At 36.7% G+C, this 17,527-nt stretch overlaps 3 protein-coding genes across 3 annotated transcripts in view; 1 reads left to right on the forward strand and 2 right to left on the reverse strand.

The window, feature by feature from the left end:
- Positions 1–48: 48 nt before the first annotated feature.
- LOC123877789 (NADPH-dependent diflavin oxidoreductase 1) lies at positions 49–11,826 on the reverse strand. Its single transcript, XM_045924682.1, has 7 exons — positions 11,378–11,826; positions 10,570–10,856; positions 9,970–10,153; positions 3,906–4,126; positions 2,958–3,233; positions 1,622–1,848; positions 49–667 (listed from the first exon to the last, which is right to left on the reverse strand). Exons 1-7 carry the CDS (start codon positions 11,760–11,762, stop codon positions 442–444), a joined length of 1,806 nt encoding a protein of 601 aa, XP_045780638.1. The 5' UTR covers positions 11,763–11,826; the 3' UTR covers positions 49–441.
- LOC123877823 (U3 small nucleolar ribonucleoprotein protein IMP4) lies at positions 5,199–9,598 on the reverse strand. Its single transcript, XM_045924737.1, has 6 exons — positions 9,295–9,598; positions 8,308–8,470; positions 7,290–7,422; positions 6,451–6,589; positions 5,601–5,722; positions 5,199–5,452 (listed from the first exon to the last, which is right to left on the reverse strand). Exons 1-6 carry the CDS (start codon positions 9,479–9,481, stop codon positions 5,267–5,269), a joined length of 930 nt encoding a protein of 309 aa, XP_045780693.1. The 5' UTR covers positions 9,482–9,598; the 3' UTR covers positions 5,199–5,266.
- A 1,774-nt stretch (positions 11,827–13,600) lies between the features above and the next one.
- LOC123877849 (large neutral amino acids transporter small subunit 1) overlaps positions 13,601–17,527 on the forward strand; it is a 40,109-nt gene continuing 36,182 nt past the window's right edge. The window contains exon 1 of the mRNA XM_045924771.1: positions 13,601–13,724. Coding sequence (XP_045780727.1) covers positions 13,723–13,724 — 2 coding nt within the window. The 5' untranslated portion in view covers positions 13,601–13,722. The remainder of the gene's footprint in view (positions 13,725–17,527) is intronic.

A 17,527-nucleotide genomic window follows, 5' to 3' on the forward strand; every position in this document is an offset into this window, starting at 1 on the left:
CCCTCTTTCATTTGATATCCCAATCGATACAACAGCAAAAAAAAATTATGGAGACTCCCACATTTTTGGGTGTAACATTCATCATATCGATTTTTTTCTTATAAAATATTGCCTATATCACCCGGACCATAATAACGAATCGATTGACACCTCATTCATCAAAATCGGCCTAGTAGTTTAGGCGCTACGGTGGAGTAAACATAAATACCAACCTACATTCATACAGTCTGATAAGGCTCTTTAGGCGCGTGGCCAAAATCGGAACTAAAGCCGGCATCTTGAGATGTGCACTTGTTGATAGTTCGCTGTATCGGCATAAAACTACAACAGCGCCCTCACTCAAGTGCCAAAAGAGCCTTGTCGGACTGTAAATACACACCTACATACATACATAGACTGCTAAAATCATAACCCTTCCTTTTGGCTTGCCGTAGTCGGGTTTTACCAAGTTTCGAGTTGCAATCTACCCTCACGTTCGATAGAAGCAAGCATTTCTTTAGCTCGCTGTGAGTTGAGGGCCCCGCGTGTGCAGAACACCTCGACTAAGGCCTCGCGCACACTGTTAGGCATATTCTTGGCGTTGCCCGAGATGTATGTGTACGCGCCTTTATCGTTGATCAGATGCCACAGTTCGTCGCTGTGCTCCTTTATTTTGTGTTGGACGTATCTGTAAATTAAGTTTTTTTTTAAATTAGATTTTTTTATAGAATTCTTTAAACACATAGTAGTTAGTAGTTATTCTGGGATGGCAATGCGGTGGGCAAAATTCACAAACGACGTCAAAATTGGTTAAAGCGATGGGCCGTGAAAACAGACTAACCAACCCTTTTCTATATTTTTATGATAGTGTTTAGTGATTACCTAAGTATACTTCAAGGAAACTTCTAAATAATTTTGAAATACATATAAAAAAATGCGAAATCGGCAGGATTCGAACCGTGGCCTAACTTGGTCAGGGTCAAGACGCAGGTTCAAACACTATCGGTTCCGTAATTTTTGATATGTAAGTATTTAAAAAATATTTAAAAACACACTTCTATTTATACAATACTAGCTGATACCCGCGATTTCGTTCGCGTGGATGTAGGTTTTTTAAAATTCCCGTGGGAACTCTTTGATTTTCCGGGATAAAAAGTAGCTTATGTGCTAATCCAGGGTATAATCTATCTCCATTCTAAATTTCAGCCCAATCCGTCCAGTATTTTTTGCGTGAAGGAGTAACAAACATACACACACACACACACACATATACAAACTTTCTCCTTTATAATATTAGTGTGATAGTGTGATTATTATTATTATTATTACAGGAGAACCAAATTCACTATTATTAGCAAGCTGAAGTGGCAGTGGGCAGGCCATGCCTGTCGTAGCCTGATGGCCGTTGGAGCCGGAAAGTCCTTGAGTGGAGACCGCGTTTAAGCAAGCTTAGTGTGGGACGCTCTCCAGAGCGATGGACTGACGATATAAAGCGTCTGGCGGGAAGTGGCTGGATGAGGAAGGCTGAGGACCGGGTGAGTTGGCGCTCTTTAGGGAAGGCTTACGCCCAACAGTGGACGTCCACAGGCTGATGATGATGAAATTTACTGGATGAAAAAAATAAAAAAAAAAACAAACTTACATTTTATCCTCCTGATCCCTCGAAAAAGCGCAATACAAAGTCAACTTCTCTTCTTCAACCATTTTCAACAATTCTTCTCTACAGTGGAAATCTTTATCCCTGTAGCGACAACCAAAGAATAGATGTAAAACGTCTTTATGTGCAGAGTCCTTGTATACTCTGTCTTGGATTACACTTCTGAATGGGGCTAGGCCTGTTCCGGGACCTATCAAAATGTGCGGGATATTCTGAAAAAAAAAGATACAATACTAGAGATAAAAACTAAACTGAACTAACTTTCTTAACAAACTATCACAGACGAACGGTTTATCGTTACCGATATTAGATGCGAAAGTGCGTTTTTGATTGGTTAGTCCTCCAATCACGCCGCAACCCAACAACAGATGGACGTAATTTATTCCATGGATATAGTTGGACGTAGGCTATTTACCCAAAAATATTCAAAGAAACCCCAAGGAATTTTAAGAACCTAAATCCACGCGGACGAAGTCGCGGGCGTTATCTAATATTTATACTTATTTCTATACAAATTATACATTTTCGATTCTTTACAATAAAATTTTTCATATTAATTTGTCTTAGGTGGTCTTAGTAGGTAAATAAAGGTGATAGATATATTTTCTAAGACTATTGGTATGTTAATTTTGAAGTTTGGTTTCATTAATTTTGTGTTCTTCTGTTGTTTTGTGATGCTACTTCGTAAAATTATACGTAAACTAGCTGATGCCCGCAGCTTCGCCCGCGTGGATTTAGGTTTCTGAAAATCCCGTCTTGATTTCCCAGGACAAAAGTAGCCTATCCGCAATAGCCCGTCGAAATAATGTCGCAAAGTTCCATTATCGATTAAAAAAGAAATGACGAAAATCGGTTCAGAAATCTCGGAGATTTCGGTGTACATAAATAGAAAAACACAACTCCCTTTTTGGAAGTCAGTTAAAAAAGTAGCCTATGTTACGTCCTGGTCAATCCTCTACTTGTCTGTGAAAACCCCGTCAAAATCGGTTCAGCCGTTCCGAAGATTAGCCTTTTCAAATAGACAGACAGACAGACAAAAATTTTAAAAACGTGTGATTCAGTTATAGTATCGTTGAAATAACCATATGACCTTAATATGCGGTAGTTATTTCGAAATTACAGACAGACACTCCAATTTTATTTATTAGTATAGATACGCATTTTTTTGACATTACGCCATATTGGATTTGTCATGACGTCATTTAGCTCTAACCCCTACCCCTCCCAAGTGAAGTTGTTTCCATCTTAGACTACCTACGTCATGACTTAGTTCACAGTCAGGGGCTTTTGTCATAGAATAAAAAAATGTTTCTTTCCTCACCATATCCATGGGAAATTTCAAACTACCCTTCTTAACCCACCCATAAACTTGGTCGCCAACATTCAAACATTTGAGCCAATTGGACGCCAAACCCAACCTTGGCTTCTTGAGCTTGGTATAATATTTGACCACCGCGACTAGAATATCTAACTTTCTTCCCTGGGAAGGCAGGCAACTATTCGCTATGGAGAAAGATCTAGGTTTTATTGCAGAGAATAACTCGAATAGTATGTCTATTGTAAGCTTGGAGGTTGATTTGTGGAAATCGTGGAGCACCTGGAAAAAAATATACTATTTTACTATCAAATATTCATTTTTTTTTTCTTTAAATCTGGCTTTACTCTGATTAGCCAATGTCAAGTTTGTGATATTTTCAAGTTATTGAATTTATACAAGTATGGACTCCGTCTGCGCCGGCGCCCGCCGACATACGCGCGGCGCCCCTTTAGAGCGCTTCCCAGTCAGTTCCACCACCATAAAACACCAACTAACACAAAAACCAGCCACTCTTAACAAAAAAAAACACTCCAAACAAGCACAGCACGCGCGCCAGCAAACGCCATCGCAGACGAAGTCCCAAATATTCATTATATTAAAAAATCGGTCAAGCACGAGTCGGACTTGCACACGAAAGATTCCGTACCTACCATCGTACAAGAAAAATGATGATGATTAGAATAGAATAGATTTTTATTCAAATAGACTTTTACAAATGCTTTTGAACCGTCAAATAATTTACCACTGGTCCGGAATGCCGTCCTACCGAGAAGAACCAGCAAGAAACTCGGCGGTTGCTCTTTTCAATTCTTCAATTTACAATAATATTCATCCATGGTTTCTGTAGCAAAAATTTTTACGCTCGCGCTCCTGTTTAGGACCAAAAACCCGTCAAGTTGTATAACTTAAATACCCAGTTTTTAGTATTTTTCAAAATAACCACTTAGGTACCTCAAGAATAGTCCTTTTCGGCCTCCTACAATAGTTAAGCCAGTCTTCCTGACCCTCGGGCGAGCTGAGTTCTATACACTTGTCTCTCTCTAACCTATCCTCCGACACTAGTGCTAGAAGAGAGAAGACGTATTGTGTGGGGTACGCTTTCAGGTCCCAGTATTGTTCTGCTATTTCATACAAAGTTAGTGGTTCTTTGAGGAAATCTGGTACTGGCATGCCTGGAAAAATAAGTATTTTGGTTTTAATCTCACCTGATGGTAAGTGATGATAAATTACCTACCTACTGGTAGATAGAGATGCCTAAATATAGCGAACCCAAAATTCTTTTTTCTTATATAACAGGTACAAAGCTAAGTCTGTAGGTATATAGGTAGAAAATAAAAGAATATTATGATGTAAGTTTTTTAAAAATCCCTTGGGAACTCTTCGATTTTCCGGGATAAAGAGTAGCCTATGTGCTAATCCAGGATATTATCTATCCCAATTTCAAATTTCAGCCAAATCCGTTCAGTAGTTTTTGCGTGAAAGAGTAACAAACATACACACACATACATATACACAAACTTTCGCTTTTATAATGTAAAGTGATATTTGTTATAGTGTTAGTGTATATTTTGAAATAAAAAACTTATTTCTTATTTATAAAGATTTTTATTTTTCAAAATCATAATTTTCTATCTCTATTCATCTTCCTGCCAGCCTTCCTCATTGCTCAGGAACCGTCTCTAAGCCGCCGTGTTGAGGTAGGGGCGGAGCGCCCATTCAGTATCGGCCGCGTCTAACGCTTCCAGTGTACCAAGCTTGATCTTGTAAACTAACCACATTGTGCAGTCACAGGTATACGAAAAATGTTTCTAACTATGTCCGTTATTTTTTTTTGTTCTTCTCTCGTCTGGCTTTACACTGATTAGTCAATGTCAAGTTTGTAGTTATTCACAAGTTTTGGAAACTATATGTATAAGTATGGACTTCGTCTGTGCCGGCGCCCGCCGACATACACGCGGCGCCCCTTTAGAGCGCTTCCCAGCTAGTTCCACTACCAATAAACACCAGCAGAACACAAAAACCGGCCACTTCTCACAAAAAACACTCCAAAAAAGCACCGCACGCGCGCCAGCAAACGCCACCACAGACGAAGTCCTATGTCCGTTATAGACTTTGAAGCCATCCATTCAATGTGCTCCAAACCGGTTTCATTAGAAAGGAAATAATGCGAAGATGGTCTTAGAGGTTTTTAGCGTAGTAGGACACGCTAGGTATCAGCTAGTTATAAATAAATGAAAAATTATGAACTTTAACACATGTTTTATTTATCAAAATTAACTTTTGTTCTTTTCCTCTTTCTCATTGTTCTTTCTCTATTCGTCTTCTTGCCAGCCTTCCTCATTGCTCAGGAACCGTCTCTTGGCCGCCGTGTTGAGGTAGGGGCGGAGCGCCCATTCAGTATCGGCCGCGTCTAACGCTTCCAGTGTACCGAGCTTGATCTCATACAATTTCATCTGGAAGCGAGGACCTATTTCTGATAGCTCGATGTCCTTTCCAACCTGGAAGAAAAGTGGTGATTTGTAATCATACCGTTTTGGTTGGCACCCTATGGTTTTGATACCCTAAAACTATAAAATCTTTACATTCATTCACAATAACAGTGCCACAGACGGACATAAAATTCACATGTTTTGAAAAATATCATACCTTTTTATATGTATGCTGTCTGAAGCAGATGTAGTCATCATTGTTAGCAAAGGTGATCACTCTTTTGGAGTCTGGCTTTGGAACTGGGAAGAGGTATTTTAAGATGCTCATTGTTCTTATACCTGTCAACATAAAGTACAAAATTCATTAGAAAAAATTATTAAAAGCGAATTTATTTTCATAATCCATACTAATATTATAAATGCGAAAGTTCGTCTGTCTGCTACGTTGTCACGGCCCAACCGCAGAATCGGTTTTAATGTTTGCTACAGACTTGGGGCACATCCTGGGAAAGGACATAGGCTACTTTTTGTTCCGGAAAATCAAAGAGTTCCTACAGGATTTAAAAAAACCGAAATCCCCGCGAGCATCCTCTAGTTTTTAATAGTTTAAAGGATTCAAAATGAGCAAACGATTTGATGAAGTCCTGTGATATTACCCATACTAATAATAATAATCTGATTCTGAAAATGACCTTATCCTTGAGTAATTATATCACAAAGCTAGTATTGGATATATTATTGACAAAAGCTAATTTGTTAGAATTTTTTGCAAATTAAATTATTTTGTAAAGTATCGATTTTACGATAGAGTAATAATTTAGAGTAATAATAGAATATTAGCCACGCTAATCGTGACAAATACCCCCCTTTCCCCTGCAATTAAGTGTAAAGCTTGCGCTAGGAGTGGGTACGACAATCGTGCAACGGGTGGGGCTTGAACCGCTGACCTTTCGGAATTCAGTCCACTCCTCAACAGTTGAGCTATCAAGGCTATTGAATGAAATAATATGTACTTCCTGATTTAGTTATAAAGAAACATAAAATATCAAAATAATAATGTTTCTTACCCAAATCAGTTTTGAAGTTGTGGAATATGAGATGGGGGTACTGTTCGCTCATTGGTCCAATGTCGGGTATATCATGTCGCATCACCACCCCTGATAGAGTGAACGATGCTGTGGGTCCATACGGTAAGTGACAGATAACCTGAAAAGAAAAAATAATAAAGCTTTTTTTTCCTCTCGTCTGGCTTTACAAAGATTAGCCAATGTCAAGTTTCTAGTTATTTCAAGTTTGTGAAACTATATATGTACTGTATGGACACCGCCGGCGCCCACCGACATACGCGCGCGCCTCTTTAGATCGCTTCCCAGTCAGTTCCACCACCAAAAACACCAGCAAAACACAAAACCCAGCCACTTCTAACAAAAAAAAAAAAACCACTCCAAAAAGGCAGAGCACACATGCCAGCAAACGCCAACACAGTCCAAATAATAAAGCTGTGTCATTGAGCAATTTAAAAAATCGGTCAAGTGCGAGTCGATCTCGCACACGACGGGTTCCGTACCATCGCACAAGAATTAAAACTTTTTATTTATTTTTTAATTTTCATAACGGCAAATTTGATATTTTTATTATTTATTGTTATAGCGGCAATAGAAATACACATTTTGTGAACATGACAACTTTCATTACAGTTCACGAGATACAGCCAGCTGAGAGATGGACAGCATGGACGGACAGCAAGAGTCTTAGTAATAGGGGTCCATTGCATGGAACCCTAAAAAATCAAGAGGTTAGGTCCTATCAAGCCTAGTAAAATGCAATAATGTCTTAATTGGGGTCAAAATTTTGGCCATGCAACTAAAAGTGGTAGGTGTACTGTTATAAATTATCATAGACTTACCAAACTATCAGGCACTCCTCTGTGTTCATGGACAACAATGAAATCTGTGACGTCATTGGCTCTACATGCGTGGATCAGCTGTGACATCTCATAGCCACCACGGTTCATGCGCTGACTGTTTGGGAATATTAATCTGTAACAGAACATATGAATCTAGATTCTAGAACATTCTCACTATACATAAAATATACAAACTACAATGCATTTCAAATAAGATGACCAAAGCCAAGGTATTTTGAGACTCCTGTCAATTAACAGCAAAAAGAGGTTTGAACATTTTAGTATGGAGCCTGGCCTGCTTACTGTCGTCATTTCCTTTTTTTTCAAAATAGCAGCCACACAAAAAAAGAAAATGGCAGACGACTATGTAGGCCAAACTCTTCATAATTCTTATGCTTGGTTTTTAAACAAAAGTTGAGAGATTGACAAAGTTGAGAGGTTGTCAGGGATACAAAATATGAGACTACAAAAATTATAGACTATAACTATAATACATAATTATAGATTATATAATTATAGCTTAGTAAATAAATTAAATAATAAAGAGGAACCTTCCAGGGCCCTTTCCTTAAAAGCTTCATAGATGGCCTAAAGGTGCCCACTCACTCAAACTGAACTGCAGCTGAACTGCGCGTCGCGTCAGCGCCCCGCACGATATTATTTCCAGCAGTGACGTACGCGCGTCGCGGCTGGAGAGAATATCGTGCGGGGCGCTGACGCGACGCGCAGTTCAGTTCGAGTGTGTGGGCACCTTAAGTCTAAGACTGAGCTTTATAGAGCATCTTTGACTTTGCTTAGACTTAAGTTACAGTTAAAATGAGACAGATTTATGCTATACAAAATACATAACTCTGTCTTGTTTTAACAGTGACTTAGCCTAGTGACTAAGTCTGAGCAAAGTAAGCAAGATTTTTAAAACTTGCTGTACAGTAAATTTATGTTTGTTGAATGTGCCAGAATGTTTCCGATGTGAAGGAATTAACCAACCTGTACAGTTATTAAATTAGATGAATCTCACCTAAGCTCTTTAACAAACATCTTCAGCCTGGCACTGGGCTCTCTAGAGGTGGTGATCATGATCTTAGGGTCCTCCACCCCAGCGTATCTGTACTCATCGTCCTGCGAGTTGAGTGTGTTGGCTCCACCACTGATACCACCTATCACTGCTGCTCTTTCCGGACCTTATAAAAGTTATAGTCTATTTAGTACTAAGCCATTTTAATTGCTGTCTCACTAATAAGCACAGGTCTCCTCTTAAGATTAAAATTTAAAGCTGAGTTAAAAAAGTACTGTCAGACATAATAGATAGATAGATATATATTATAGTTTGTTAACTTAGGATATAATGTGTTTTGAAATATTATTATTGTATAAAGTCACCGTACCTATAAAAATTATGTTTTATCTATATTTATATTTACAATTATTCTCATATAAGTGAACATTGTTCTTCTGAGAAATAAACTCTTTATAAGTAAACCTAAGGGTTTGGCCATAGATTACGACAGCAACCAAGTGTGGATTGGTAGATTTCACACATGTTTGAGTACATGATGGAGAACTCTCAGGCATGCATCTCACAATCTTTTCCTTCACTGTTAAAGCAAATGATACTTAATTGCTTAAAATGTTCTGGAAAGTTACAGATGTATGCCCAGGATTGAAGCCTGTACCACCAGACCAGAAGGCTGAATACTTAACCACTGGGCTATCACCGCTTATTGTTACTTAGTTATAATTGTTAAATTTCTAACCTCTAATGTCTCCACATTCAAATTTTAAGAGGTTAGAAGTTTATTTAGGAACAATTTTGGCATTTGAAAAGAGTAATGTTTCACAGATTCAACTTATTTGTCTTAATATGCTCTACTCAAATAATACATGCAACCATGCTGAAAAATAGACAAAACAGTTTCACGTATAGAGCAAATACATATAATAGAGCAAAGTTTACAACAACATTATATAGTCAATTAAAGATGTATAACAATGATTACAAGCTTACCTTTATCCTCATATTCTATTCTCTTCTGCAAAGCGATCGCTTCTCTCCGTAAATCGCCATGTATTGGAATATTTTCCTCCAAACTTCGTTTTAATTGATCTTTTTTAGCTTGGATACTTTTCTGTTTTTCCTCCGTGGATTTTCTGTATAAGTACTCTCGGCGCAAACGCGCCTGCCGCCGAAGCATTTTAACACTTTATTTATCACTTAATCTATCATTTAATTACTATTTAACTAAAAAAAATATGAATTTCGGCCACTTCGGCACATGGAAACGATGTTGTTTTGATATTTTGACTTTGACATTGACATTTGTCAATCTTCGCGGCACGTGTTGTTTTGACGTTTAGCGTTTAGTTTTTGCTTCCAAAACAAATATAAGTTTTATTTTGATATGTACTTTTTGGAATTTTATTATAGAGCTTATTAGTACGCGTAAAAAATAAATATCACATTAAAAAATCCACATTTCTTCAATAAATTATGTAAATACTCCTCTAAGCTTAGAAAAATGATTTTTTTTTACTACGAAATGAAATATCGCAAACAATGCAAAAATTAAACGCAAATATTGTGTTGCAAATATGACAAAAGTGTTGCAACACTAAAATAAATTATTAGAAATGGGTTTTTTTAAATCCCAATATGAATATCTTTTTGGAAATTATCACCTACCTTCGTAGTTTTCTTCAACTAACAAGCGATAATGTGGTTTCATGTCCATATTATGTGTACGAAAGATGTCAAATAGATCATTTACATCTTCTTCAGAGTTTCGGGGCCTTATGTTGAATATATCACCAGGATTGTAACCTAATTTGTCATCTTCCATAGTTTTAAATGTTATTAATCGTACATCCTGCAACAAAAAACATTTAAACAGGTTTTGATATAACTTTAACACAAAATCACATATGATTAATATTATAAAGGTGAAAGTATGTGTGTATGTTTCTTACTCTTTCACACAAACACTACTGCACAGATTTGGCTGTAATTTGGAAGTGAGATAGATTATACCTTGGATACATAATATCATGGAACACAATATAGGCTACTTTTATCCTGTAACCATGGTTCCCACAACATTGTTTAAACAGGCTAGTCTAGTTTACTATAAATTAAGCTTTCTATCTTCCAAGGAATCATTGCAAGCAGTAAAGGCGGATGATAAAATGATAGTCCGCCGTTATGTAGTCAATTTTGGTTATTTTTTCTGTGATAGAAGCAGATGGATTTTATTAATTAATAATTATCTATATTTTAAAAAAATACCTGAAAATGTGTAACATCTGTTGTCCTAACATTTTGTTCAACTTCCAAGTAATGCACCTCTAAAAAATTATCTCTATAACCTTTAGCATAGTAAATATCCTTATTTAAACTGTGCCCGTTTTGATAATCCTCATTTTTAAGAATAGAAACTTTCCAGCGAGGGATAAATGATGTGTTTGTGTCTGTAGGCATGTTTGGGAAGTAATCTCGCATTTTTGTGAAGAAATCTTTGGTCCAGGGTATTAGAACTGCATCATGACCTAGATCGTGTTGATAGTCGCATAGAGCTGGAAGAAATTAGGCAGAAAAAATAATGTTATTTTATCTTAGGTACTATTTTCTATTATTTATTAATTAAAGTATTATACATACTCTTTATTAACTACTCATTAATTTTTAATGGATTAATCAATAATCATTTTTCAATGACATGAATGACTTAAGTAAGTAAAAATATACTGTACTTCAAATCATGAATATTATAATGATTTTGAAAAATTGAACAGTATGATAGGTATTCATTAATACACAAATAGTGTACACATTGACTGACACAGCTTGTGAGGTAGGATAGGGGTTGCAATAAAAAGTAGGGTGACAATGATGTTGAATTCTTTGATTTTTATGTAAACTGTTACCCTCCTATAACTTCCACTCTACCTCACTAGATGTCTCAGTGAAACGCTACGCCTATAGCAAATAAAGAAACAGAACAAGCTATAAAAGTAAAGGTAATGTAATTGTACAATATTTGAATCATAGGAACATCTTAGAAGTTTGTTTTTAATATAATTGTTTGTTTTTTTACCTATATTTAGAAGAGGCGTAGCACCCAACTGTATGAGTCGTTTGTGAAGCTTTTTGCCCACAAAATTGAACTTCGAATACGAGGAATCACCTAATCCTACCACTCCAAATTTCAGTTTCACTAAAGAGTTTGCTGGAAGGTTTTTCCGCAGTAGAAACTTCCAAAACTTTTTCATATTATCTGGCTCGTCTCCTTGGCCTGTGTTTGAGCAGACGAACAAGGCTAATTCCTCGTGTATGAGCCGGGAAATAGGGTAATCGTCCATCGCCTGTACAGGGCCTTTGAACCCCAATACCTTCGTTGTACGCCATATTCTTTCAGCTACTTCCTGTGCGGTGAAAGTCTGGCTACCGTATAAAACTATGAGCCGATCTATATTGCCCATTTTTCAGTAGCTTTATTTAAAAACTAAAATTACCAAAACGTAAAAAAAGTTCTTCGAGTTTTGTTTTGACAATTGACATTGACATATTCTATGGTCCCTGTCAAGAGTCAGCTGTTTTGAATTACGTTCGGAAATGGTTCCTCTTGAAAAAAGTCTGACTATGAGAGCGCTTGTGCATTTTAATTTTTTATTCTTTTACTAGCTGATGCCCGCAGCTTTGCCCGCGTGGATTGGTCAGATCCCCTGCAGCATCAGGATCGAGGAGTTGGACTCCAAATTTTTTATGAAACAATGTCGCAAAGTTTCTCTATCGATTAAAAAAAAATTACGCAAATCGGTTCAGAAATGTCGGAGATTTCGGTGTACATAGGTAGAAAAACACAACTCCCTTCTTGAAAGTCGGTTAAAAAAGTAGCCTATTTTACGCCCTGGTCAATCCTCAACTTGTCTGTGAAAATCCCGTCAAAATCGGTTCAGCCGTTCCGGAGATTAGCCTTTTCAAACAGACAGACAGACAGACAGACAGACAGACAGACAGACAGACAGACAGACAAAAATTTTAAAAACGTGTTATTCAGTGTTGGTATCGTTCAAATAACCATATGAGCTTAATATGAGGTAGTTATTTCGAAATTACAGACAGACACTCCAATTTTATTTATTAGTAGGTATAGATAATAAACTCTTTTTCGAATATAAAATTTTGGCATCAATTTTAAAGTTTTATTGATATAGGTATAGAGCGCATTTACAGCTTATTTACAGTTAAAGTAGTTTTGAAAAATATACTGATTGGTTCCAATGCCCAATCGCTCTAACAGACTAATCACTCCAAATTATTCGATAGTCTGTAAAGTTAGAAATATTTTCTGTGGGTGTTTAAAAATACCGCGAAATTCGAATGACTGATACTCTTCATTTAAAAGGTACTCTACCTGCATTGTGCTGATGTGGTTCCTACTGGGAAAAGCCGTATCAAGAAAAGAAGATGAAAGGACTCTACTATGACCATGCCTTAAACATATTTTATTTAGCTCTATCAATACGAAGTAAGGTCTTTACTCTTTACTCCCAATCGTAGGTTGCTTACACATTATGTGTCTGGTGGTTAGATAGGTCTTAAGTTCTTTATAAAAATATATTGTGTTAAAATAATAACTTAATAAATATAGGTAGATCGGCGTACAGTATACTCAGCTGGTCCAATCTCACCAAGGACCTTTGAAGTTCTTGGGATTTGACCAGCTGTGTATACACCTAGTTACCAGTTTTTTTTCGTTGAAAAAACTTAGACTGAAGTAAAACTTTAAAGGTTCCTTTTTTCCTTTTGAGGTATATTAATTGAGTAAGCTTTTACAAGAGCTTTTGAATCGTCAAAAGAATTTACCACTAGTTCGGAATGCCTGACCTACTTAGAAGAATAAGCAAGAAACTCGGCGGTTGCACTTTTCAATCATTCAATCTGTCATACCATGTCATATGTTTTGTTTCTATTTGGTAAAGTTAGGTTTGGTCTATTGACTATTCTTATGTTGGTAAGTAGGCCGTAGGATGTAGATAAAAAAGAAAACAAATAAAACTGAGCATCAAAATATTTTATTTTTTTCGGAAAAAGCATTTCTTTTATAAAATTAAACAAAACATTTTGATGAATGAAAAAATTGTTCAATACTCTGTTCAGAAATTAAAAAAAAATTAAGGAGACCTCAGTTCAGAATCCAACCCCTTTCGTTTTTCCGCCCCTAAGCTCCTCTCGTTCAATACGATAATGTATGCATCTCTATTGCTCTCATACAGATTTATTGTTCCATCTCTGTCACAATTGGCGCACGGCAGTCTCGCAGACCGGCTTGGCGGGCATAGTCGCCCCTCTCGAAAAAGGCGGGAAATATCAGTTTAGTGTCTCTCAAATTTTATTTAAATATCGAAACCCAAAAATTAAAGTGAAAACCATATAAAAATGTAAGTTGAATATTTAAGATAGAATTCTTCAAATAAGTATAACCATAATATTATAAGTAAAATCTTTTGGCTTACGCCTGAAGGGTAAAAGTTCATTTTCACCCTTGACATTTTGTTTTTTTTTTAGTTAGTTTAGAAAGTATCTTAATAATTATAAGAAACAGGAAAATCCTAAAGGTTATTATAGCGATCTATATTTTGTTTATTCAATAAATACCTAAAAAACGTGTTTATTTATACACAACGGCGTGCTTGCGTCTTTAGAAATTCTTGCGCATTATATGCAAAAAATTGTAATTAATAAATGAATTATTTAAATCTATTGGTGATAAACGAATTAAAGTTCGAATTTAAGGTCAGATAAATAAACAAAATACCTTTATTTTCTGAACCGCCTGGCTTCACTAGGATGTCATTTCAAAAATGCTTATATGGTAGAGAAAACTTAGGAACTTTAAATCCATACTAATATTATAAATGTGAAAGTGTATCTGTCTGTCTGTCAGCTAGATTTTCACGGGCCAAAGGTTTAACCGATTTTGTTGGTACAGAGTTAGCTTACATTCCAGGGACGGCCATAGGCTACTTTTTATCCTGGATTGTCGAAGAGTTCCACAAGATTTTTAAAGACCCATCCGTTAAACCGTTTACCCATAAAAATCTGTACCCAGAGATTGCTTGCGTCCCGGAAATTGACATAGGCAAAGCAAAGAGTTCCCACGGAATTTTTGAGAAACCTAAATCCACGCGGACGAAGTCGCGGGCATCAGCTATTCTTTAGCGAATAAAATAAAATAATTAGTACTTAAATTAATAATTCAATCAGTGTTCTGGGAGGCCATTGAATAAAAAAAGATTTGCTAATTAGTTGTTTATTTTATACTCGTTAAATTAAAAAATCAGTCAAGTACGAAGCGTACTCACACACGAAGGGTTCCGTACCACAAAGAATACTTTTTAATTTTTTCAAATATCGTAACGACCATGAATTTTTTATAACCTACTTGTTGTTATAGCGGAAATAGAAAAATGCACATTCTGTGTCAAGTCTCTACCTATTAACGGTTTACGAGATACAGGCCGCTGACATACATACAGACGGACGGACGGACTGCGGAGGCTTAGAAATAGGATCCCGTTGGCACCATTCGGGTACGGAACACAAAAAAAAAAACCGGCCAAGTGCGAGTCGGACTCGTGCACCGAGGGTTCCGTACTTGGGTATTTTTTCGACATTTAGCACGATAAATCAAAAACCATTATGCATAAAAATAAATAAAAATCTGTTTTACAATGTACAGGTAAAGCCCTTTCATATGATACTTCACTTGGTAGCACATTTTAATTTTTTTTAATTATGTTAACACAAATTCACGGTTTTCAGATTTATTCCTTGTCCTATAAGACCTACCTATCTGCCAAATTTCATGATTCTAGTTCAACGGGAAGTACCCTATAGGTTTTCTTGACAGACACGACGGACGGACGGACAGACAGACAGACAGATAACAAAGTGATCCTATAAGGTTTCCGTTTTTCCTTCTGAGGTTTACGTATCCTAAAAAGTAGCACGACTGGTATTCCTAAGAAAACAAAGTAGGTACATACCTACATCTACCTTTAAGGAAACAATTTTGAAGCATTTTTCTTGGAAGACTGAAACCAGTAGCTGTATCTTCTGGCTAAAAAGTTAAGAGTAAATGTAAAAAGTAGTTTTCAAACCAGTCTTGAAGTTCGGTTCAAGTTTAACGAACGTTCAAAACGAATGACGCAACCAATGACTTTCTAAGCATGGACACATCGTGGCATACAACACAAGAGCCCAAACATGGCACACGTTTCTAAATTCACCCTATTTAGCTTCAACTGCTTCATTTATACATTTCCGCTATCATTCAAGTCCTGTAAACTAACCTCAGTGATTAAGCCGCAATGTAAATCGATTATTGTACTCGAAGCTGAATAAGGTGATTTTAGAAGCAAACTTGAACAAAAAATGGAATGGAGTAGTGTAGCACTATTAATTTTTGTTATTTCTTTGAGAGATTTTTCGTTTTTGTAAATATGAAACTATTATACTATATCTATACTATATAACTATTATACTATTCTGCTCGTGCTGATTCACTGACTGACTGACTGACTGACTGACTGACTGACTCATTTGATCACCTCTTCTGTAAAAATCTCAATCGGCCCAGCCGGGAATCGAACCCGGGACCCTCGTCATACAAATCCACCGCGCTACCACTGCGCACCGGAGGTCGTCAAAAGATCTATCTATACATATAATAAAATTGTAGAAAAGTGGTGTCTGTACAATGGAAATATATAAAAAAAAAGTAGCAGGGGTTATTATTATATCGATGCCGAACCCGAAATTGTAATTAATTTTTTTTTGTCTGTTTGACTGTGTGTTTGTGCACGCTGATATCAGAAACGGCTTATTCGATTAAATACGGTTGTCACTAATATATTGTAGTAAGCTTCACTTAACATTTAGTGTTTATTTCATGTCAATCGGTTCATAAATAAAAACGTTATGTCAATTTAAAGAATTACGGCGAACATTTTTAACGTACAGATACACGCCTCGCGCCTGAGCGTCCGTGGCTATATAAAGCGCGCTGAGAGCTATTCCACGCGAACGAAGTCGCGGGCACAGCTAGTAATAAAATGAATGTGATACAATAATGGCCAATAGATTTTACATTGAACAAAAAAAAGCTACTCCACAGTTTTGTTTTTCCGACATTCGTGACGCGCCCTTCCATCTGTCTCTTTCCGATGTGCGTGAGAGAAAGGAATGGGAACATTGTAAATAATTTTAGATATTTCTAGTGTTTTCAATGGTTTTACTAAGTATTTTACACTTTTTCGCATGTTATCTTACGTAAATAAAATTAACTTACCGGTGGTAAGTCACACCATATTTTTTCTGCGTCGTTAACGTATTATTTCGGCACTTTTTGATCGCGCATTTAGCCGTCTTGACAGCTTTGCAGTCAACATGCGACTAATGAAGAAAGTGTGCTTACACCGAGTATAAGCACACTTACTTGGTCCCTTGTTATGCGCGCCAGTGCGATGTCCTTGCTTAGAAAGTCATTGGACGCAACAGTTCAAAGTATTTGCATATTATGACGATTCGATGCAAGCTATTTGCTGTCTATTTTTTTAACCAACAAAAATTTCAGTCTGTTTGTGGCAGAGATCTTTTGATGATGCTTAATACCCCGTAAACCTGTAAGGGTTGCCATTTTATTAACCCACGACCCAAAAAGAGGGGTGTTATAAGTGTGTGGCATCGTAGCTCCTAAACTAATGAACCGATTTTAATTTAGTTTTTTTTTGTTTGAAAGGTGGCTTGATTGAGAGTGTTCTTAGCTTATAATCCAAGAAAATCGGTTCAGCCGTTTGAAAGTTATCAGCTCTTTTCTAGTTACTGTAACCTTCACTTGTCGGGGGTGTTATAAATTTTTAATTTACACTTGTTTTAGCAAGCTGCACATTATACGCCTCAACTTTTTAAACTAAATCCTACTAATATTATAAACGCGAAAGTTTGTATGTATGGATGGATGTATGGATGTTGGTTACTCTTTCACGCGAAAATTACTGGACGGATTTGGCTGGGGAATGGAGATAGATTATACTTACCCTCTATTAACACATAGGACCCGGAAAATCAATGAGTTCCCACGGGATTTTTGAAAACTTATATCCAAGGGAACGAAGTTGCGGGCATCATTTAGTATATTATAAAGGAAAAACTGACTGACTGATCAATCAACGCACAGCTC

Source organism: Maniola jurtina, chromosome 24 (genome assembly GCF_905333055.1).
Source record: "Maniola jurtina chromosome 24, ilManJurt1.1, whole genome shotgun sequence".
NCBI classification, from domain to species: Eukaryota; Metazoa; Arthropoda; class Insecta; order Lepidoptera; family Nymphalidae; genus Maniola; species Maniola jurtina.

Excerpts from the sequence above, each read along its gene's own strand:
- LOC123877823 (XM_045924737.1), bottom strand. The coding sequence starts at position 9,481 with ATGCTTCGGCGGCAGGCGCGTTTGCGCCGAGAGTACTTATACAGAAAA. Across the intron at positions 5,723-6,450 it reads CAACTTCAAAACTGATTTGG|GTATAAGAACAATGAGCATC; the intron begins GTAAGAAACATT and ends TTATGTTGACAG. Across the intron at positions 5,453-5,600 it reads GACAGCATACATATAAAAAG|GTTGGAAAGGACATCGAGCT; the intron begins GTATGATATTTT and ends CTTTTCTTCCAG.
- LOC123877789 (XM_045924682.1), bottom strand. The coding sequence starts at position 11,762 with ATGGGCAATATAGATCGGCTCATAGTTTTATACGGTAGCCAGACTTTC. Across the intron at positions 4,127-9,969 it reads AGTTGAAGAAAACTACGAAG|GCATGCCAGTACCAGATTTC; the intron begins GTAGGTGATAAT and ends TTATTTTTCCAG. Across the intron at positions 1,849-2,957 it reads TGAAATTTCCCATGGATATG|AATATCCCGCACATTTTGAT; the intron begins GTGAGGAAAGAA and ends TTTTTTTTTCAG.